The sequence below is a fragment of the Xiphophorus couchianus genome, chromosome 22 (genome assembly GCF_001444195.1).
Source record: "Xiphophorus couchianus chromosome 22, X_couchianus-1.0, whole genome shotgun sequence".
In the NCBI taxonomy this organism is placed as follows: domain Eukaryota; kingdom Metazoa; phylum Chordata; class Actinopteri; order Cyprinodontiformes; family Poeciliidae; genus Xiphophorus; species Xiphophorus couchianus.
The window spans coordinates 3787395-3811852 of record NC_040249.1 but is presented as its reverse complement, the minus strand read 5'-3'; the positions used below and the strand labels follow the sequence as shown (position 1 = coordinate 3811852).

Genomic DNA, 24458 nt, shown 5'->3' with positions numbered 1-24458 from the left:
AAAAATGAAAACTTTCCTAGTACTAAGAAACGTGGTTGATATGAGGGAATTGTCTGCATTGCTCCATTTCTAGCAGTAATGAGAGCAGCAAATTAGTTGAAGATATGAAAAGTAAATTCTAAATTCTGCTGGAAAGAAATATGCATGAGGATTCTTATCGTTTTTGCCCAGCTGCAGAATGTCATTTCCCTACTTGTCGTAAGCAACATAAAAGCAATCCGTTATACTTTAAACGCTTGTTCTACCAGCTGCCTGCATTTACTTTTTAAAGGTTGTTTACCTGGGTTTTCTTGAGTACATTGCCTTTACTGCTGACTTGCAAGGCATTTGAGCATGTAATCAAAGAAAACAGAAGAGGGAACGGAGGAAGTTGGCAAACGGGGGCGCATGCATCAAAAAGAAGTGAAGAGGCTAAATGAGGGTAAAATGAGCCAAATAAAGATTGAGGGGTGGAATGGGCTCTTGCTGTTTAAACGCGTAAGAGATCAAATGGAGTAAATCTTGAAAGCAAAAATGGGCAGGGGTGTAATCTCCCTTTTAAACTTAAATGAACAGAAAGACATAGACTGCAATTTTTTGGAGGAAATGTAGTGGAAATTGTCCGTTCCTTGTTCCTGGCATGAGGTTAGGTTCTGGCTCCGGCTGAAAATGCACGGGGGAAGAAAGGGTCCTGCGTGGCTGTTTACTGCAAAAGTGTAAAAACTAATTATGCAGTTTAGCAACTGTTAATACCACGAGGCATATGTGCAAGCATCAGCGTGACACTGGTGTCTCCGGTGTAAAAAAAAAAAAAAAAGGAGCATGTGGGCACGTTTGAAAGGAGCACCTCTTAGTTTTCTGAAATAAAACTGTTCCTTTGTCTAGTCAGTGGAAGGCAGGTGGTGCAGATTTTAGTTTTTATATCACAAAACTCTGGAGGTAAAACTAGATGACCAGTTCAAGATGTTACGAAATGGGAGTTCAAAAGAACAAAAAAGTTCCGAAAAGTTTTGGGAAATAAAGAAACAGCTCGACTGAACGTCGACTGTGTTTCAAAGAAACTGTAACCCTTGTATAACATGCATGTTAGCGTAGTGCAGTTTTATGCTAGTCTAATTTGTAGCAGCTCCTAAAGCCAAGAAATGCTAAGGACATTTTATTCTTTCACCAATAAAATAATATTGGTGCATATTATTGTATATATTTTAAAATTAGTGACAAAAAATAAAGTCCAGACTCTGATAAACTTTTAAATAGCCCTTTAATTTAGTGTTGATAGGAGCTTTAGCATCGTTAGCAGCTAATAGTTAGCCAGTTGCTGTATTCCCACAGTGCTTACAAATCATTGGTTAATTTTCTGGTATTGTAGGTTTTACACTATTTTTACACAGATTAGGCATAACATTATGACCACAGGAGGGTGTAGTGGAAAATATCAATCTTACAATGACACTTGTTGGAGGGCGGGATGCATTTGGCAACAAGTAAATACTTTCCTGTCAATGTTGATGTGGTATGAGGTGATGACTAGACAACTGGTCAAATCTCCCAAACTTCAGCTCATATGGGGTATTCCCAGTCTGCTGTGGTCCGCATCTCTCAAGTTATCCAAATGACCGATTAGCATCAAGGTTATGAGCCTTTAAGGCTCATTGATGCATGTGTATCTGTTCTGATAGATAAAAAAAAGTGTCAAAATGCTCAGTGCATTGCAATTTGTTCCCTATTGGGGGTCATAGCTACAAACCAGTCAGGATGCCCATTCTGAACTTTCCCATTGCTGATGATGCATGTAGGAATGGAAGAAGGTAGTCTGGTTGCAAACCCCATCCCATCTCACTGCTCCCCATCTCTAAAAAGGAATAAATTCATCATACTTGGAATGATAGAACAACAACTTTCTCTTTATTGGGCCGCATTTCCGCTGTACGATTCCCTGTGCGGGTCTCCTGAGTGCTCCTTGTGTATCTTGTTGTTTTTAAAGTGGAGGAAGTGGCTGCTTGTGAGAAGCAAAATGCTAAACATAACTCAAATGGAGGCGGTCAATGTAGGCAGAGGAATAAGCTTCTGAATGACATCTAGACAGAAAATAATTACGTGGACATATCTGCTTTGGATACAAGTGAATGAGAAGATCCAGATTTAGAAGGCAGCTGTGGCAAGGCAGAACAAATGCGCTGGTTCTGGTTTATGTAACGGGAAGAAAATAGATTGTTTGACGTATCTGAGGCATCGAAATGCTGATTAAACTGCATGCATAAAAGTTTATCGAGCTAAATTTATGTTTTTCTTTGTAGTTTCGTTCCCAACCTGCACATTCATGTTTACACTTGGCAGGGCAAATAGTGGTGTTTTAATGTTTGTTGGTTTTGGGGAGGGGGGGAAAAAAAGTTTTGCACTTTTAAATATGAACTAAGAAAAGTTCAAATAAAGGGACAGAAGAAGAATCCAACAGCTCTGACGGACCGTTGAGCAAACCTTTTCTGAAAACTGCGCTTCGTGTCGAGGCATGGCGAGTAGAAACGAGGTGTTTTCTCTGCTTCCATCATGGCTCGTGGCTCCAGAGGCTAATCAGTCCACTTGACTGTGTCACTCTCTGTGTGCTCTGCTCCCATCATGCATCTGAGATCTCATAAATGGCCTGGAAATATTGGAGCAGTGCAGCTGCTCTGGCAGCATCAGCTGATTAGCATTCATATAGCTTATTTTCTATAGCTTGTTTCTGTCACACACACACACACACACACACCGTCCCATCTCATTATGCAGAGGTTTGATTGGTACATGTTTAACAGGAGTCACGTGTTTGTTTTTCCAGCCCGTTTTGTTTTTGCCCTCATTGTTCCACCTCCTCTTCACCAAGCTCTGCTAGCTTTCTCTAATGTTTTAATGTTTGTACATTTTGTCCCTGCATGAACTTGACTAGTGTTTTATGATGAAGTCAGCATTAATAAGTCCATAGAGGAAAAACCCTCAGTTGAAACTTAAAAACAGCTTGAGGCTGTTTTACTACTCAGTCGTATTTGAACACTCCTCTGGAGTGGAGCTCTATTTAAGGTAAAGTCCTCAATTGCTTACCTTAACACTACATAGATGTGTGTGTATATATATATAAATATACATTTGGTTATTTCTTTTACCCTTAAGTGCAGTGATGTTCATTACAGGTACAGACTTCCATGTCTCCAAGAATACATCTCAACAGACTTTTTATTTTTATTTTATTCTTTTTATTCCCCTCTAAATGTGAGCGCCTCGCACTCATTTGTGCTTTTTCAATCAAATTTACAAGCTCCCCGAAGACATTTCCTGTGTAGAGGCCGTCTGTGTGTCTGCGAGGGAGTCCCATGGATTTTCCAAACTCCTTATTTGGTTAACAAGCTACACTGCAGATAGGAATGATGGGGGAGAGCCAGGCACAATGTGGAGAAAGTCTGTGAGAAGATGAGTGGAGGGTACAGGCGGGGGGGGGACTCCCTGTGATGATAGGAAATGGCTTAATCTGATCCAAACACACACCAACAGATAAACTGTTAGGCACAGCTACGTACGCACACGCTTTCACCGGTGACATAAAATAGAGAGTGGCTGCTGTTTATGCTTTTGTCCACTGATTTGTGTATCGCTGTCGCATAAAAATGACTTTCACGGTAAACATTGTTGTTCAGAGGCCTGCTCTGTTTCAAACTGATGAAGTGTCTCTGAGCAGGGAAAACAAGTCACTGTAGCTCCTCGCCAAACTTTCGACCCTGGCCGAGAACATTTGAAAAGTTTCTCATGTGGAACTAGAGCGGATTACGGAACATTTTCCTCTAATGGATTCATCCAGAGACGTACCTCTTAAAGGGGCATAATTCCACTTCCATCATGCTCAGTTTTATTCATTTGTTGCTGAATGTATTTTGGAGTACAACAATCAGTATTTACCCCAAATAAGGTTAAATGGTCTGTATGAACACTGGTATTAATGGATATATTCTTCATAAGCTGACTCTCTCTGATCATTAACCAATAAATTGTGGGACTCGTTTATCACGGTTTCAGTCTCACGTTTGGCTTTTCTTTTCTTTAAGTAATAGTGGTAAATATCAGTATGAGTCATTTCTTGCTGCAAATTCCTCGCTTGGAGAAATCAAAACACTTCTGGCTTCATTGGCATGTTCTCTTGTCTTTCCCACTTTGAAGAATTGGAGAAGAGAGAAAATATCATCTGTTGTGTCATTTTTCCCAAGAAGTCGTGGATTACCAATTCATTTGATCAACATAAACACACACAAAAGCTGTGACCGCATTTAATTACTGTGATTGTTGGAATAATAGTAGCACAAGGAATTTTAAATGGGAAGGTTTCTTAACATTCTTTTGAAAGCTTTTTATTATTATTATTTTTAAGTGTTTGATTATATTTAAATATAAAGTATATATATTTAAATAAATTAAGGATTTCCTAACATATTTTTAACTAGCAGGGCTAATAAATGTGAGCGTTGCTGTATTTTCACCACAGCAAAATACAGGCTTACATAAAATGAAGCAAGATGCCGTGCATTTAAATACTAAAATATAAACAAATTAGTGGATGGAATATGTTAAAGTATTTATATGGTTGGCTCTAAGCAATTAGCCATTTCATTGAATTTAATTATTGCAAACCACAAGCAACCGTCAGATCATCAAACTGCACCGATTCCCCAAATGAAATAAAATAAATGACAAAAGATGCTATTGGAAGCAAGTATCTTGACACTGAAACGAATACAAAATTTTTTTTAAACAATTAGTCATAACCAAAGCCACATGGCTCACTGAAATATAGCCTTTAATCTCCGTAGACCAAAGGGATCCAGCAGCAGCAGCAGCCCTGCTGCAAAAAGTCTTGGCATTTCTGGTTTCATCCAGCCGTATTATTTGTAGGCCTGTTAGTGAGCAGAATGGATCTTATTAGCGGACGTCTGGCTGAGTGCTGCTCATCTATTGCTGTGGTTTCCAGCTCTGGTTAGCATCATTATCGTCTTAGCTGTATAAAAGCCGGGGTGTAATAAAACCACACACGTACACTTGTTGCTCTCTTGTGGAAAACTGTGTCAAGCCTGCAGTTTAACCGTTACTTAATTTATTTATTTTTTTAATCATAAGGTGGCTTTCATTTTATTGAATGTTGGTTCAGAGGCACTTCGGTGAGCTTTCCATAGGAACAGACGCCCGCGGGAACGCTTCATTCCTGCAGCCACAGTGACAAAACATGTACATGTTTCCCGTGTTTTGTTAAGTCTGACTGAATTCAACCCACCAGCAATCTGTTCCACACAAACAAACACGATCGAGCTTGAAAGGCCAGTTGTTTACACAAATGGACAGATAACGCCCACATTCATAAGCAGTGTGGACGGCAGCTATTTATGCAAATGCATACATAAAAGAATATGCACGTTGGCTGTAGTTATATAAATGTCATTACTGCGAGCGATCCGGAGCGACGGGGTTTTAATCAGTTGGTTTGTCCGAAAATGATCTCGTAGTCCATCAGAGCACACACACACACACACGCGCACACAAGCAGCATTTTTCTTAACATAAAAATAAAGCGGTGATTCCCAAAGTCCAATTTTCCGATCCAAATACGTCAAGGCTGGTCGCCTAACGGAGGGGAGTTACCCACACCCTGCCTGCTGTGCTTCATGACTTCCTGTCTGTCCATCTGTGTTTAATGCCAGAGACAGTTTTCTATTAGAATTAAATATGGACCATCGCAGGAGGAAAACTCTTTGGAGCACTATCTGTTGTACAAAGTGATTCAGATTGTATTTTAATTTAAAAATTAAGCACTTAAGTCTCATTAGATTTAGTGGGTTGTAGTCCCCATAAGATTGGGACTTAAATATAACCTGAGACTGTAAAAAGTACATCTTTGCCATTTCTAAAAATGATTTAACATTTAGCGTTTTGATTGAAAGCACATGAAATGCATTGATCTGTAAAAACACGTATCTGTAGAGCTGCTGGAAAAGGAGGGGCTCATGGAGCGCAAAGAAAACAAAATAAGTCGTAACTGTGACTCGGTTCCCAAATCTCTTACTAAGGAGCTAGTCAGATTTATTTATTTTCAAAAAAAACGAAACTATAAACTCATAGAGCAGGCTGAAAAACAATAAAATGATAAATGTATATTTGTACTGTGAAGAAAAATAAGGGCATGCAGCAATTTGACAGGAATGCCATGAGAGAAGCAGGAAGTGAGAAATGGAGGCAAAGTAAAACACATCCGCTTTGGGGGAAAACATAGACTTTGCTTTCCTACACAATTTCACAGCTCACTCTGGGCTTTCTTCCATTGACTTTGATTTCTCTGGTAGACTTTCTGTTGGACCAATCAGTGAGCAGGAGGAGTCGTTGCGAACGATGACGTCGATTTTCTGCGCTGTTTTAGAATCGTAGTCAGTCTGCAGGTTGAGCAACAGCAGCAGAGGAAGTGAACGAAGCCGTTCAATTTGTGTTGGCTAAGCTTCCAAATCCTGAGTTGACATGAACGGCCGCTTCATTTGGCTCGGCTCTTCTCTCTTCGCAGTGGAGGACGGTTGCTTACAGCGCAGGCAATTTCCGATTAGCATTTTCTCAACGTTCAGTTTGTCATTTCTAAAGGAAACTGAATATTTTTCTGTGGTAAACGGAAAATGATACACACAAATTATTCTGCATCTGAAAATTGTCACATTTGCGTACCCTCAGCTGTAAAGAGAATTCTGAAACTATAGCATCTGTGTCAGCAGAAACTAGTCTTGTATTTTAAATCTGTAACAAAACGTACACTCTGTTTGTCTTGCAACAGAAACAAATGGCACTTGTTATCCGTATTGCAACAACAGCAATCGGAGAATCCTTTAGTTTCTTATAAGGCGAGCTTGGAAAAGTATGTGGACACAAAAGTTGATGGCGCGAATCAAGGGCTGAAGAAAAACAACAGATGCAGGGAAATTGTATTTTTGTCCAATCTCATCTCCTGCTGACAGAGTTGGCATTTGTAGTGTACACGACTGTGTGTGTGCGTGTGTGGAGCGCAGTCTTCTGGCTGCGTCTTTCAAAAATCGTAATGTTTATCTGGATGGTTTTCTGGACGCTTTGTCTGTTTTAAGCGTTGGAGAAGTGCTTTCCAAACACTGTCCAAACTTTTTACGTACGAAGGCTCAGCGACGGGAACGGCAGACGAAGTGGAGGGAGAGCAAATGAGAGGAGATGCTTGCAATGGGAGAAGCACTGGAGTGGAGATCTGTCACAGCTGCTCAGATTGTTTTTTTGTTTTGTTTTTTTCTTCCTGCTTTTTAGCAAAGTCAGATGGAGGGCATCTCTGCGGAAAGACGGATATACACACATCGCGATCCCTAGAGTAACTTGTGTGTGGCTGTGTGCATATTTGGATTCCTGCAGCCAAAATTCCTTTAGTGTGCTCATGTGGGGGGCTTGAAGGCTAGCTAGTGTTAAAAATGTGCGAATGCTGCCATGCGAGTGCGATACCACCTCTGCCTGCGAGCGCCGCTGTGTTGACATCCCTGTGGGGACAAATCTGACTTTGAGGTTGCAGGTGTGGTTGAGGCTTTTGACGACTAAGTGAGCTCACTCAGGTAGCAAATATTTAAAGAAAAAAGTGTTAAAAACTTGTGCATTTTACATTCAGTTGGTCCATTAGCTCATATTTCAGCACATTTAATGAATTTATTTTGAACAGAACGCACAAAAGTCAACACATCTACTTTAAGGATCGTCGGCAGATTAAAGCACAGTCTCGGACTGTGCTTTTCTGTCGATGAAAATGTTTTTTATTCGTCACACGTGACACCAAAGTCAAAGCTGTGCAGACTAAATGCAACGTGAATGTTCGTAAACAGATTCACCGGCAGTAGAAAGACTCAGATGCACATTTCTGCTCTGGAAACGATCTCTTTCTGCGGCTGTTTTTTTGTTTTTTTTCAAATAGGATAAAAATAAAGCCAGCTGATGATAATTATGTACGTCTCGACTGCAGCGCTGAAGTCCATATACTTGTGCATTTTTCTCATCTCGTGTTTGGTGGCCGTCTGTGAACTGGCATTTTAAAACAAGCTAAAAAGGACAAAAGATTTTGGGAAATATTTGCAGTTGCGAGTTTGAACACAGTGTCTTGCAAGAAGATTTGTGCTGTTTGACGTTTTTACACATTTTCATGTTACCACAAACTTTATTGTTATGTTTTTGTGGTGGACAACTCAAAGTAGTGCAGTACTTTACAAAAGAAAAGTTGAAAAGTGTGTGTGTGTTTTTTTGTTCTGTTTTTTTGTAGTAGCCTGCTAATAGGTGTGTATAGTTTTCTGGGGCATTTTTTTAGAAATCTGGGCATCAACTCAGGTGTTTTACCCTGTCTCCTCAGTGAGTGGTTTAGGATTTATTTTTGGAAGCAAAACACAGGCTCTGAAACATTAGCTTAATCACACAAAACATTTACTACATCGCCAGTTTGTTTTAAATGGTTTTCTTTACTAGGCAAACCCAACTCAGAGCTGTTTTCTCATGTTGACTGCCGATCCTTCGAGTCCCTCTCTGGTCGGCTTTATCGAGGGAGGTGCTATCTTTGGTCTTCTTCCTGTTCAGATCCGTCCTGCTAAAATAAAGGCAACAATCACTTCTATAAAGACATTTTGTTGCTTCTATCATGATGTACTTGATGTTTTATTTGTTTGAATTCAAGATTGTGATCTTACAAATATATGTATGACGTAAAAGCCATACCAGTGGTTATGTTTTACTACTGACAGAGATAGCTGTGAGGTTTCTCAGTCATGACATCCTGAGTATTTCCATTTATTCAGCAGTGAGAGTAAAGTTCTCAAAGGCTCCACCTTGTGGAAAAGGAGAAGTCGACTCCATCATTTCTTCAGGGTCGGCCTGGTGGTCGTGGGATTCTCTGCAGCAGAAGGGTAAATCTGTTCTCCATCTGCTGCTGAGAGACAAAGCTAGGCGCAGTTATCCCTCTAATGCAATAAGCTAAACTCTGTTGCCTCTCTTTGTATTTGCCTGTGGCATTAGAATATATATATATTTTTTGTTGTTTTGTTATTTTTGTTTACAGCGTTACAGTGACGCAGTTGATTTGACATGTGATGCATAAAATTGGATGAATGAACACCTCTGTGTTCTGTCAGAAAAACAAGTGGAGTCGAGCTATTTTTGAATAAACTCTCATAATCGATGACGTCGGCATCATCGTCTCGTCGTTAGAGACGGCTGCGTTAGTGTGTGTCCCTTTCTGCTTGAAGAGGTCGCATGTATCCGAGCCGCTTGGCGAGCCTGGGTTCAAATGCAATGGCGCTCATGCAGCGTTTTTTTCACGGAGCGTTCAACACGGGCTCCAGATCTGTGATCGGAGATGACGCTCACACAGGGTGTGTGTGTTCCCATTTCCTACCCCGTGGGCCGGATTACGAGTTTTCTCTCTGCTGCCTTTTTGTCATTGCCTGTAGTGGATTTGGATCAGACCGAGGGTTTTGTTCCGGACTGAAAATGCAAGATAAACAGCCATGTCTGCAGGCACTCGTTCACACACGGAGCACGAAATATAGCGTCAAAGATGACAGAGGCCAACTTCAACAACGAACGCCCTCAGTTCCACACACTTCACTGTGAGGAGTTTAATAGATACAACCACACTGTTGTTGCTCAATTTAAAAAAACGGCTTCCAGGGCATTATATCCTTGATTTCTCACATTCACACATTGCTGTTGCATTTCACAGCCAGGTTTGTTGTTATTTTTTGTTATATATCACATCGAATAGGTGAGGGAGAACAGCAGGACAAAAGTCACAACTGTGTATCACAAGTTTTGATATAATCATGTCTGTGCGCCGGATGACTCGAAGTGGAAATCTGAGCTTACATTCCCAACAGAGTGCAGACAAACGCTGATTTCAAGAGGTACTCACGGTGTTTCATGTGTCAGTCTCACATATGTTTGATCAGTTTATATTGACCAAATATAATTTCAATATGCGGTGTAGCATAAAATGCTTTGAGCGGTCAGTTTGGCTGGAAAAGCGCAATGTAAATTCAATTTGTTTACATTTTATTCATCGATCATTTAAATTATGGCTGGTACTTTAGTGCATTTAAAAAAAATATTACATAGATTTCAACATATATTTAAAAGAACAATTACATACAATAGTTCCGGCAGGAACCTTTGTATTTATGCAATTCTGATAGGCCCTTAAATCTGATGCACAAACGCAACAGATGACGAATCTGCTTCCCTTGACCTGCTGGGGGTTCAATTGTGCCGCAAACAATGTGATGCGATGCTGGAAAAGACTACTGTGTGTGCAAGTTGCGCAAAAAGGTGTTGGCCTATGACCAAATCCTGAATTATCATCTCAAACCAAAACATTTTGCTGCAGTTACAGACGTCCCCAACACTGTCAGTCTAAACTGAGATCAGACAAGATTTCAGGGAAAGATTTGCTAATTTTTAGCCCCCTCAAGGATTCTTGTTTTTTGCTCTTGAGTGATGGAGACTTTGCAAGATCAGTCTACCTGAGTCCAGCCTCTTGTGTTTACTGAAGGACTCTTTCTATACATGGATTATTCTAATATTTTGGTTCAGCTTCAGAATTAAACTGGAACAGTGCGTACTATTCTGATAATTGATGAACAAGTCCAGCATGTCTGGACCTGCAGCTGACTTTCGGCAGCCAGACTTGCCTTGCGCCAACATCATTACTTAGGACTAAATGTATGTGGGTCAGAGGAGGATTACAAATGCGGATCATATTTGAACCAAATAAGCACCGCTATCCGTCTTGGTAGGTGAGAGAAGTGTTGATTTTATAAAAACACGTGACACTAAATGTTTATGATTGCATGTTTGGTGCTACAGACTCTGCAGCTGAATAGTTGTAATGTTGCGTCTGATTGATGTCAACTTGTCATACGAGTCTGCAAATCCCAAACTTCAATTTAAAAAACATGTTTATATACTTCATGCACCACTTCCAGTGGTCTTTAGCGTTTATGTGTTTGATGTTAACAAATGGACTTGGTATCTACTTTGAGTTTAAAATTGAATGGAGTCCTGATTAGGATGTTTGCTGAGCACAGAGTGGCTTTCACGAGATCCATCTGGTTTGTACTGATTTGAGCTAATTTAAATGCATCAAAGATGAAAGAGGCAATAAATAATCCGTCTGTCTCCTGATGTGAGCCTGTGGGGAATGTGGCTTTTTTTTATTATTATTATTTATTTCCTGCTTCTTCTTCCAGTTTCTGGCTTGTCCTGTCCTCACTGTTCTGCCTTCTTTATCTTCTCCTTTTCCCCTCTGCCTTCCCTCCCGCCCCTTCAGTAAAACCATCAAGGTGAAAATAATTGATGACGAGGAGTATGAGAAGAACAAAGCCTTCTACATCGAGATCGGAGAGCCTCGCCTGGTGGAGAGCAACGACGCCAAAGGTCAAGAAGAGGGTGAGCCGCCTGACCAGTTCTTAAAGCCGACCATGTGCAGCTCCAGAGCGTCCGCCATACCGCAGTGGCTGCATGCTGCTAACATGGAAACTCCACAGGAGGAGACGTAGTTTTCAATGTTCTGACTCTTCGTTTTACTCTCCTCCTGATGCGTCCGGGGGGGGCGAGCATGCAGCCGACTGCGGGGTCACCTCATCTCGCCACATCTACCACCTAGCTTTGTTTTGTTTTTGTGTAATCGTTTTATATGTGTTTTAATTTGCATACCTTGTCATGCCATTTTTTTTGTTGTTGTTGTCTTCCATGCATGAATTTACCACCTTCCTTCTGTATGTGTTTGTGTGTACGTGTGTTGTCCCATACAGGAAGACCATAACCGTTAGAATCTTAGACCGGGAGGAGTACAGTAAGGAATCCTCCTTCTTCATTGTGCTCGAAACCCCCGAGTGGAGACGCAACAGGAAGGAGCAGACAGGTGTGATGGGCAATCGGCATCGATCGTACACTTTAACTCTCTCTTAAACTTCCCTGGTTTCCAAAGCTTGGAGCGGCGGGGCAATTCCCAAATTGTAGTGCATGATTTGTGGTTATGTTATGTCTTTCCTGTGCAGCATGTCATTGTCTCAATGGACATTTTGCTTTGAGTTGAGCTTTAGTTCGATTCCAATTGAAATAACCAAAAACCCAATGTTTTTGTAAGTAAGCCTACTTCCCCATCCCAACAACTTACTTTTCCACAAGAGAAATGTGGGGGGAAAAAAATTACTGATAGTTTTATACTTTACCACGTAATCTGAAGGTTTTTGCCTAAATGCAAGTGGCACTGATTGACACAAAATTTGTCAAGTCATCAGATTTCAATACCAGAGTTTAGAGTTTTACTATGTATACCATAATGGCCAGAAAATGGAGCCATAATTTGCCACATATAGGCTTCATGAGGCCTTGGGTTCCATCTTTTTGTGATTGTCATATTTTCTGAGACTTGGGTTAAAAACTTGAATTGAATTGAATTTTCTTGTTGACTGAACTACACAAGCTGAAACTCAAACGTTAAACTGTTAAATGAAAGGCTTACCAATATCAAGGTATAATGAGGTTTAAAATGCTTTTATCACAACTGTACAAATCTTCTTCAGCTGTGTAAAAAAGTATTTTTCTCCCCCGCTTATAAGACGGGCAAACTTGGCGGATTAGAAATGTCCAGTAACAAAGATGGGCAGTCATGTGTTGAATATTAAGAACCATCACCCTTAACCCTATTTCTAAACCTCAGTTGGTAACCTAGAAGCAGCCAACGTGTTAAGCAGCTAATTGCAGGTTTGCTACCGGAGCATACACCCCAACTAATTTGCTATCTAATATCACACGTTACTCTGTAAAGTGCAGAATGGCAAATAGTAGAATTTTTTGAGAAATAAATACTTAAAAAACTACTCAAACTTAGCCACATTTAGGCACTAGTTTTTTATATTTTCGCTCAAATTGATGTATGAAAATGAGAAAAGTGGTTGTCAAAAGCAAAATCATTTTGGATCATTTCAAAACGGTTTGAGGTGACAATAGTGGCTTTTCCTTTAACTGTGGTATTTTTAGTTATACTGTTAGGAATTGCATACTGTATCAACTTCAAACAGGGAGGTACCATGTAATTTAACCAAAAACGTCGAACCAAAATTCTGTGAACGGCATCAGCAGCACATCAAAAGTAGCCCAATTACAAGCTAACAGCACTTAGCTCATCTATCGACTGTGAACTATGCAGTTTACATCAGTGAGGCAGCAGTTCTATTACACAGATGGTAAGCAAGGAGAACTCATTAAGCAGTGTGCCATTATTCATGTGTTAATTCTGAGTCATGGACTAATTAATAATGCATTGCCATAATGTGATTCGCTTTATGATTTGTACTACTAATTGAACTGTTACAACACTACCGTGGTGCCATAACAGCTGAGTTTTGTTTTTTTTAAGTATAGAACTGTACAACAGTTTTAAATCACCTGTAATTTCATTATATCTCCAAAACAATCTGACTTTCTATTAACGTTTTAGAGACGACTTGATTCAAAGTTCCCGGGTCTTTCTGAAGGACTCTCAAATTCTTTCTTTGAAATCCAGCTGCTCTCTGGCTTGTACGTAACCATGGCAGCACGTGGTCCCACATTTTCCTCCACACATGAGAAAAGTGGACATGTTGAAACCAAAAAGACTAATTTACTACAAGACACCAAAATACACCATCATTCATTTCACTACAAAAAAGATATAGAGACACGCATATATAATTGATTTATGCTTTGCTACTTGACAAACAAGCGCATCTAATTTTCTCATTATTTTAATGTTTTTGTTCATCTAAACTTGTGAAGGTCTATTATCTATGATGTAACTTATGAATTCACTGACAAACCAATACAAATTTAAAGCACTTTTTAATGTAAATATTACTGATAGGTTTATTTTGTCATAACCTGCAAAGAATCAGCCAGAGACAGAGATTAGGTTTATTTTCTTTTCTTTTCTTTTCTTTTCTGCAGAATAGGAGAATTGAGAACAGACGCGACGAATCGCTGTCAAACACTGTCTGAAATCAATTCTGCTAGCTCTTTCTTTGCATTTCTCTTTATTGTATAGAAAAAGGAGGTTGGGCTTCTTCACACAGAGAATTGACCAACCGTCTTCACATTCTTGTACCTCCTATGGACATGCCCTTACAAGGGCATGTGACTGACCACAACTAATCAGTTACATATGGAACTAATAACACATGAATGTTTAACGTTATCAGCTTCCAGGCAAACATCCTAAACAAAGTTAATAATATACTACAAAAGAAAGAGAAGTTAAGTACATATAAAAAGAAGAATAATATGAGAGTAATAATATAAAAAGAATAATATGAAAAGAATAATATGAAAACATAACTTGTAAAATAAACTCATGAGTAAATGAACAGGAGGATAATTTTTCTAACATTTCCCACCTGTTTTTCATATTATGCATGAAGTCTAACACAGACATCAGGAATACATCACTTGTTGGCACATTTTCAATGCATCCATCATAACGTTAGACATCGGGGTGCCCCTCAGTGATAGAGGCAACAAGTTGATATTGATACATAACATGTCCAACAGTTTTGGCTATCAGAGATTTTATACATGGGATTATGCAGGCAGTAAAAATACAAAACAAGAAAAGAATAATAAGAAGAGGCATCATTAATTTCAACAGCAGGTGCCACCATGGTCCAGATATGAGCCAAGAAAGGAAATCTCCTTGTGAGGGAACAGCATCCTGTGACATGGCTTGTTGCAGATTCTTTAAGGCAGACATGGCTTCAGCAATATGAGTTTCATTAGCATCAGAAATATAAGTACAACAAGATGTTCCTATCATTACACACACACCACCCTGACTAGCTGTAAGTATGTCCAACACCATCCTGTTTTGGAGAACCATCAGTCGCATTTCACTAAGTTGTTGATTCTGTCCTCTCTCAATGTCCATGGTAATATTTACCAGAGTCTTCATTCTGTAATCCAAAGTTTCAATCATCAGCATAGATTTTGCTGCTCCAACCCATGGAAAAATTGACAGTCCCCATTTCTCAGCAGTACTCCAATGTTTGTGTTCTTTGGGAACATTTGAACCCCTGATAGGATCATGTGGCTGGAAAACAATTTCTGAATTTCTCCGCCGTCGCAGGTGATGGGAGTGTACTGCTGCAGTACATACAATGATGGTATGATCAGAGACAAACACAGGAGCACAAGTACCTGACCAGTTCATGGGTAGCGACGCATAGATATTACTTCCTCCACACAGAAACCAACCACCCTCAGTGGGATAATTTCCTCGAGGTGTCCACATGGGACATGGAATTAGAGTCCCATCATCACGTGGACAAATGAAGCTAGGAAATAAATCAGTAATGTTGTGCTGGCATCCAGGTACATGGCCTACCCGAACAGTCCAGTTTCCTGGTGGAGAATGGATACAGACCGGATGTTTTGTCCCTGGCATCATGACAGCTCTCATCCGTGATGGGTATCCAGTAACATTACTGTAGGTGAAGATAGGCGTCACGCCAGTGCACACCCTTTTCATCAGGATGTCACCATCTGAAGTGTTGTCTGGAGTCGCTGGCATGAAACGTAAAGCACAAGAGGCAAAACAGACAGCTTGGGACCTGTTCATGGGACTGACATACAGAGTAGGTTTCCTGGTAGATTTTGGCATCACCGAGCAGACGTAGCAGTTGGTCATGTTCCGTTCTTTGGCCAACATCTCCACATAAGTCTGCCATATGTTGTCATGGTGATGGTCTGGAAGGTGTCCTAGCCAGATCTTCATAGCAGTGGTATGGACAAATCTTCTCCCCAGATGGATCAGTGTGGTTGGACTGAAAAAACAGGACACGCACACAGCAGCCACAGCACAAAAGAGGCCCCATCTCCATGGGGACCCCATCTTTGCTCAGTTACAGAGATGTTAGAGTTTACCTAGGACTCTATGGAACAGGGATGTGATGAGTTCTTCGCCGACAATTGAGACGCGTAACCCTATTAAGCCACGCCCCTTTGTAGTCGGATTTCCCCACTGCCCCCACCTAGGTCTCCAACACTCTCTGCAACTTACAGTGGCTGAGGTGAATCCAGGATGGTCTCTCAGCGATCTTTACTGCAGTGGGAGTGGTCAAAAGCACTTGAAACGGTCCCTCCCACCGTGGGCAGGCCCAGTTCTGTCTCTTAATGGCCTTGATGAAAACCCAATCGCCTGGTTTCACCACCTGGAGGTCCTGTGAAGACAAAGGTTCTTCTGGCAGTGAATTTGCATTTGACACTTCTTTAGACTGTAACATTTCTTTCATGTAATCAGCTAAAGTTTTTTCACTGTCATGTGGTGTCTTTAAATAAAGGAAGCTTAAAAGCTCTGCCGTGTACTATTTCAAAAGGAGTTAAACCATTCCCAGTGGGCACAATTCTCATGTACATTTTCACTAAATCCAGACACTCTGGCCATGGCCTTTTAGTTTCTTCCATACATTTTTTAAGTCTGGATTTAACAGTAGAATTTGCTCTTTCAATTAACCCAGCGCTTTGGGGATGGTACGAACAGTGATTTTTTAATGTTATCTGCAATCTGTCTGCCATTAACCGAATGACTTGATTCACAAAATGCGGACCATTGTCACTGTAGATTTTCTGTGGGATGCCATGAGTTGGAATGATAGTTCTGCATATTGCTTTAGCTACAGTTAGTGCATCCGCATGTTTTGCTGGGACAATTTCAACCCATTTAGAAAAAGCATCAATCATCACTAAGCAATATTTATAGGGACCACTTTGAGAAAGTTCAATAAAATCCATATGCATAGTCTCAAATGGGTATTGTGGCTTAGGAAATTGACCCCTCTTTGGTCGAACATTTCCCTGTGGATTATGTCTTACACAGATTGTACATGCTCTACAGAAAGTTTTAGCATATACATTAAAACCAAACGCTGAAAAATGCTGCTGAATTATGTGAACCATCCCACCTGTGGACACATGGCAACAACTATGAGTCAAAATTGCTGCAGCATTAAAAAGACTTTTAGGAAGAATAGGTTTGTTGTTAAGCATATAAAGGCCTGTTGTGTTCTTAACAGCACCCTTACTGAACCATGAGCATTGTTCAGCACGGTGAGCAGCTTGTTGGTGTGACAGGAGAATTTCTAGATCAATAAGAAGTTCCTGTGATATCGCATGATATATTTCTGACACACCAAAAGCGCCTGTAGCAGCTAGCTTAGCCGTGTTATCTGCATAACGATTACCAGTTGACACAAAATCAGTCCCTTTAGTGTGAGCAACACATTTGAGAAGAGCCAACTTAGATGGCAAGAGTATAGCTTGAAGCAGCAATAACAGGAGCTTAGCATGTGTAACAGGTTTGCCAGTACTAGTAGTCATACCCCTGCGTTCCCATTGTTTAGCAAAAAAGAAAACTGTAGAAAATGCATATTGACTATCAGTATAAATAGTGACATCTTGACCTTTAGCCAACTCGCAAGCCCTGGTCAAAGCAATTAGTTCAGCAGCCTGGGCTGAATGATGTGCTTTGATCTGTTTGGCTTCAACTACTTCACCAGCAGAGGTCACCACTGCGTAACCTGTTTGAGTCTCCCCTTTGTAATTTTTAGAACAGGATCCATCCACAAACCATACATTGCCAGTTTTTAATGGCACATCAGACAAATCTGGACGAGGTAATTGTAATTTTTCAGTTTCAAACACACAGTCATGTGGAACACCGTCTGTAGCAGTTGGAACAAGAGTAGCAGGATTAAGAACAGTACATCTCTGAATTGTTAAATGAGGCTGAGAAAGCAAAAGTGCTGTGTAGGAGAGCTGTCGAGCAGGTGACAGAAAAGACATTTTTGCCTGCAACAACAGCACATCTACAGCATGAGGAACCAACAAACTGAGTGGGTGATATAAGACCACTTCTGCTGAACTTTCTACCGCTAGAGCAGCTGAGCATACGGCTTGCAAGCACAAAGGAAGTGCAGATGCGACTGAGTCTAGCCGTTTGGAATAATATGCAATAGGTTTTAATTTTCCTCCATGAGACTGTAACAGGACTGAACACATAAACCCATTTTTACAATCAACAGTTTGAATGAACGGCTTCCTGTAATCAGGTAGCGCAAGAACTGTGGATGAGATAAGCTCTGTTTTCAAATCTGTGAACTGTTTTTCAGCTTCCGGTGTCCATGTTATCATCTCAGACATGGCCATAGGAGTCTCATAAATGAGATTAAGTAGCAGTTGTGTTTTTTCTGCAAACTGTGGGATCCAGGCTCTGCAATAATTACAGAGGCCTAGAAAAGCCATCATCTGTTTTTTTGTTACAGGTTTTGGAGCATTCGCTATTGCAGATTTTCGCTCATCATGTATTTCTTTTCCATTTTCAGAAATCTGATGTCCCAAATAGCGAACTTGTTGTTGAACCCACTGTAATTTTGATTTGCTAACTTTATTTCCAGTAGATGCAAGGTGATGTAAAAGTTGCAGAGAATCTGCTTTACATGCTGCTTTACTTTTAGATGCTATGAGAAGATCATCTACATATACCAGGATTTGACTGCCATTTTGCGGAGTAAAACTTTCCAGACAAGTCATAACTGCTTGTGTGAAAATAGTTGGACTATCAGCAAAACCCTGTGGCAAACGTGTATAAGTATACTTTTTTCCTTCAAAAGTGAAAGCAAACCAGTATTGTGAGTCAGGATGTACTGGTATTGAGAAAAAAGCATTACTTAAATCGATCACGGTGAAAAATTTGCTTTCTGGGTCTAGGGAATTAAGCAACGTGTGTGGATCTGGAACGTTTGGGGCTCGAGTTTGGACTGCTGCATTTACAGCACGGAGATCTTGGATCATCCGCCAATTTTTTCCATCAGCCTTTTGTACTGGAAAAATTGGAGTGTTACATGGCGAATCAGGACATAATCTAATTATTCCAGCATCCAAAAGGTCTTGTACAACAGGTTTTATTCCTTCCTGTGCATCCGGTTTTAACGGGTATTGTTTTATTCTGGGCCTACACTGTGATTTTGGAGTAATAGTGACTGGTTCCACTATAGTAATTAATCCTACATCTGTTGGCCCTGTAGACCACAAAGATGCAGGCAAAGTCTGTAGATCATCCTCATCAGACTGCGACAGTAGGACTGTAGAATCTAGATTAAGTCAAGGAGAATCTGTAACTTTTGGTTCTGTATCAAAGAGAACTCTGTACGACATTCTCCAAAGCTGTGTACTTGGACTGTACATCCAGCCTATTTTTTGAGAGCAAGGCAGAAAATCAGATGCCATTTCTGCTGCTTTTAAACGGGGACCTGTGTCTCTGCTTTGTGTGTCATCAGCTTTAAACAAAGACAGATGTGGGACACCTGGTACGCAATAAAGAGATAGCTGTTGTGTGGGCAGAAGCACAGAAGCTGCTGCAAATGAGTTTCCATCAGTATACAAATACTGAGTAGTCACCAACATTGGTTCCTGCTTTACAAATTTTTTTGCATATCTGTCATCTGTTGTTAAACACACATTCATGACAACTTCTAGTTCTGCTAATGGTGTTTCATCAACAGGGACAGACAGAGACTCTTTTGCTTTGGTTAAGAGTTCACTTTTTTCACTTATCTGTTTAAGAAATGGCAGCTGCAGAGCATAATACATTGGTTTTTCAGTTACTGTGGCCATAACGTTTTCAACTCTCACAGCTTTCATTCCCCCCTTTGTAGGGAAAACTGCAATGCCTAATTTTCCCATCAAATCACGCCCTAAGAGATTAATTGGACAGCTAGGTGAAATTACAACAGGGGCGTGCAGCCTTTTTCCTGTCTGAGGATCGCAGATGTCAATAAAGTGTGACAGCCACTCTTGTGAGGTTTGACCATTTGCTGATTTTACAAATATAGGAGTGTTGGAGGATTTGAGCCCTACACTATCTTTAACACAAGTTTTACATGCTCCAGAATCACATAAAAAAGTCACAGGCTGACCATGGACAGTCAGAACAATATACGGCTTTTCTTTTAATGCATTTAATAGTTCCCATGCCCCATACACATTAACAACTTGAGTCTGAACTTCGTTTTTAACTGTTGATTCATCTAGTCACGCCTGATAAGGTCGTGAATTTCCCCTGCGACCTCTCCTCCTCCCCCTTTGGTGTGGCACCTGTCTCTGATTAGGACATTCTCTTGACCAGTGACCTAGTGACCCACAAATCCAGCACCCCTCCTCTGTTTGTGGTATTCTGTTTCTTAACTGAGACAACCCCCTAGACCGAGGGCCACCTCTGCCCCCCTGAAACCCTTGAGGGGGTCGGGTGCTTTGAAATGAAAACACTTCCTCTGGGTCAGAGGTGGAATCTGCCCAGAAGATTTGTGCATCACCCCCACTACCACTGCCTCCCTTTGTCTTTGCATGTTTCTCTGCATGCCGTGCATATTCCATTAACTCATGAACGGTGGAGGTGTTAAATGCCACCAGATGTTTTCTAATCCATTTAGCAATGTGTGGGAGAAACCCGGACATTAACATATTTTTTAATTGTTGTTGGTAAGGAGAGTCTTTGTGATCACTGAACATAATGCCGCTGTGAAATTTATATTCTTTTTCAAAACGGATTTTAAAATCATCTACATCTTCCCCTGATTTTTGTTTAATTGAACCAAGGTGGGAATAATCTGCATGCCTAGCAAAAACCTCCCTAGCTTTTTGTTGAACTTCATCCCACTGATGTTGTAATTCACCCCCCATAGTAGTTTGGTATGGAAGAGCAGTTCCTGGAGAACGGATTGAGTATCCAGTATATGTGCCCCGGACTTTTGCCCAATCTTTCCCTAAAGAAGATTGCAAGGCTTGGCCAAATTCATATCCATTTAATCCATAGGAATTATAAATCCCTTCCATGTCCATGATCCATTTATCAAGATCTTCTTTTGGAGAAGTTACACCTTCTACAGCTTTTCTGGCTTCTTCAAGAGACCACGGATGGAAAACTAGTATTGTAGGTTGTTTATTTTCCTCTCCCGGATTAGGATTTGCAACCTGAACCATTGGATATAACTCTTCTGATGGCTCAGACAGTGAAGGGTACAAATTTTGATATGAGCTAGAAGAACCCGGAGTTTTAGAAGAATTATATGGAGGAGGATTTTCCATTTGTACATGGATTTTAGCAGTTATTGGGGTTGTTTTACTGCGAGTGGATTGAGAGGGACCCAAAGTTTCCTGTTTTTTTTTATTTTTTCAGGCTGGCCTGTTAACAACCCCCTTAATGCCTCAGGAGCGTCCTCCCTTGGGTCAGAGGCTGGGGGTGGGGTTTTTTGTGCACATACTTGAGCTCGAGGTTGAGTTTCATTATCTTCTGATCTAACAAACAAAGCTTCGGTTTTTCGGCCTAATTTATTTTTAGCACGCGCATTATGTCTATTTTGTGCCTGGGTTAACCACTTACGTGCAACTACAAGTTCCTTTAATTTTTTCTGTTGTTTAGTACCTGTTTTGGAACTAACACTTACTTCTAATTTACACACCACGTCTTTCCATTGTTCTACTTTCAAAACACCATCTATTCCGTACTTCTTTTTCCATTTGGCGAGGTACATCAAGTTACCTGGCTCCATCTCACACATAAACTTCTCATCCCCTTTAAGACTTTTCACCTTCCCATGTGAAGAACCCATTTTTTACAGTTTTTTAGTCCCGTTCTTTATAACACCTGGGGTGGTCTCTATAGAACGGGAAATTGGGAAGTGGGGTGCTGGTTAAATTCTTGTTGTTGCGCAACACCCCCCCCCTCCTTTCTGTCTCTACTCTCTCACTCTCGTACTTCCTCTTCTGAGAGGGGAGATGTGCTACCAGCTCTCCGTCTAACGGGTACGTTGAATTTCCTAAATCTGCTGGGATTTACCCTGTCCAGAACTGAAGTAAACTCTGTTTAAGCTGGTTTCGAGAAACGATTCGCCTGGTTATCTGACGGCCTACATCCAGGTGTCCCACCCTTCTTCCCCCTGTGAATTAGCCAGACTGAGCAGCCTACAGCCAACTAGTTTCACAGAGCACACCTATTAACGGTCGCTCGTTCTCTATTTTGCAACTTGCATTTGTTATTGAACCAGGTAGGTTTTAGTGACTCGGGCGAGTCCCAAGGATGAGGTTTTAAATATGGGCTACCAGCAACCTAAAAACATTTTCCACCTCTTCCTCTCCAGAATCAAACATCACAGCTATTTTACAACCATCAAAGAACTTTAAGGTGACTCATTAACTGAATGTCCACAACATCTTTTAGATTTTCTTTATGCTAAATATTTTATTAGTAAGGCATTTTTGCAAGGGTCAGTACAGCTTAATTCAGTAGCAGAAATAATCAAATAAGTAAAATCAATCATCTAGTCTATCTTTCCCTACTGCTGATACTGAGAACTAAAAAAGGAACCTTAGAGCGAGACGGACGGAGTTTGGCGCCTCGAACCCCAGACCTGGCACGATGATGAAGAAGGTGTTGCAGCAGGAGGAAGATGTTGATCGATGAAGGCCAGGATCTCCGCAGGTCTGATGAGCCTCCTCTCCGCATGGGTAATTCTCGCTTCGACTCAACTCAATAAATGATTTGAGTGGAGAATTCTTGCTGCTCATCCCCAACAAGCCCAACACTTGCTTTCCCACTGTAAATTTTAAAGGTTTCACAGGTTTCTTTCCCTTCGTGTGTGTGTTTTATACTTTCCCTTCTTTATTTTTACTTTACATCAAACGGGGGACTGAAAACCACCCGGATACCACATTATTTACTTACTTGGCTGATTCCTGCTCTGTCTCGGTTCTGTGTCCCGTCAATCCGCCGTTGGCAGACAGAGCTTTGACCTAAGACACTGGCCCAGCGAGGAATTTACCCCCCGGGACTTTCAGGTTAAAGAACCTGACTGCCGGCAGCTTTCAGCGCGTCTTTCTCCGTCCGTCAGCGGCGGGTATGTTGGGAATCCCGGACGAGCCCCCAAAAATGATAGGTTTATTTTGTCATAACCTGCAAAGAATCAGCCAGAGACAGAGATTAGGTTTCTTTTCTTTTCTTTTCTTTTCTTTTCTGCAGAATAGGAGAATTGAGCAGAACAGACGCGACGAATTGCTGTCAAACACTGTCTGAAATCAATTCTGCTAGATCTTTCTTTGCATTTCTCTTTATTGTATAGAAAAAGGAGGTTGGGCTTCTTCACACAGAGAATTGACCAACCGTCTTCACATTCTGGAACCTCCTATGGACATGCCCTTACAAGGGCATGTGACTGACCACAACTAATCAGTTACATATGGAACTAATAACACATGAATGTTTAACGTTATCAGCTTCCAGGCAAACATCCTAAACAAAGTTAATAATATACTACAAAAGAAAGAGAAGTTAAGTACATATAAAAAGAAGAATAATATGAGAGTAATAATATAAAAAGAATAATATGAAAAGAATAATATGAAAACATAACTTGTAAAATAAACTCATGAGTAAATGAACAGGAGGATAATTTTTCTAACAATTACCCATTATGATATTAACACAAGCCAAAGCATTTCTTAAGGTCGTATTTTGACAATATTTGAGTTGAATGTTTAGTGAGCTCAAATATTGACAGGAAAATAACAGTTTGCACATGAGTTACAGTCAACGAGTGCTTCTGTCTAACTTTTTTCCAATTCTTACATTTTTAAAAACATTTACTCCTTTTTACGTGGAAGTGGAATCACACAATTCACTCCTGTCATCAGCTTTGTTTTATTTTTTTTTCCTTCAGGCTGTGCAGTCACTACTATCTACTGAGAAGATGGTCAAATGTTAAGATCTGCTTTTCGCTCGATGCAGTTTGAAAATGTCACTTTTCAGATGTTCACATGAAGCCTGGTGATGGATCAAAAAGACAAACTATAGGCAAAATGGGAGCAATGTTGTTAACCAGCTGACCTAAAATAAAAATGTTAAATTTATAAATGTTTACATTTTAGAAATACAGTGATGGTGGAGAAACTGAATCAGCTTACATTTCAAAAAAATTCTGGCTTTAAGAATAACATGTTTAATTACTTCAAACATCTTAATACTAACTGATAATGGCCTAAAATATTTTTGTAGTCACGTAGTAATGCGTTGTAGTGGTCAAAAATGTACATTTCTGTATAAAATAAATTCCAAATTGTAATATTAAATAAAGTCTAGCTGTTTTTAGGCACTGAACCTCTCATGGCATAAAGTCTAGAGATATATTTTCCCACTTAACTCGTCTAAATACTTAACTAAGTATTTTCCCACTTAAACTTCTCAGTCTAAGCTCTTATAAATGGCATTGAGTGCTTTAAGTTTTCACTCTTGGTTGCATTTACATCCGACACCTTTAGACTCCAGAAGCTAGTAAAACCTCAAAAAAAAAAAAGCTTTTCCCAAA

General features: G+C 40.4%; 1 protein-coding gene across 2 annotated transcripts in view; it reads left to right on the top strand.

Moving 5' to 3' along the window:
• Positions 1-24458, top strand: part of slc8a1b (solute carrier family 8 member 1b) — a 155673-nt gene that overhangs the window by 84664 nt on the left and 46551 nt on the right. The window contains exon 5 of one of the 2 annotated variants that reach the window (XM_028006480.1): positions 11826-11935. In XM_028006480.1, the coding sequence (XP_027862281.1) occupies positions 11826-11935 (110 nt within the window). Of the gene's footprint in view, positions 1-11341; positions 11461-11825; positions 11936-24458 lie in introns of both variants that reach the window. The other variant, XM_028006479.1, reaches the window with a different exon arrangement.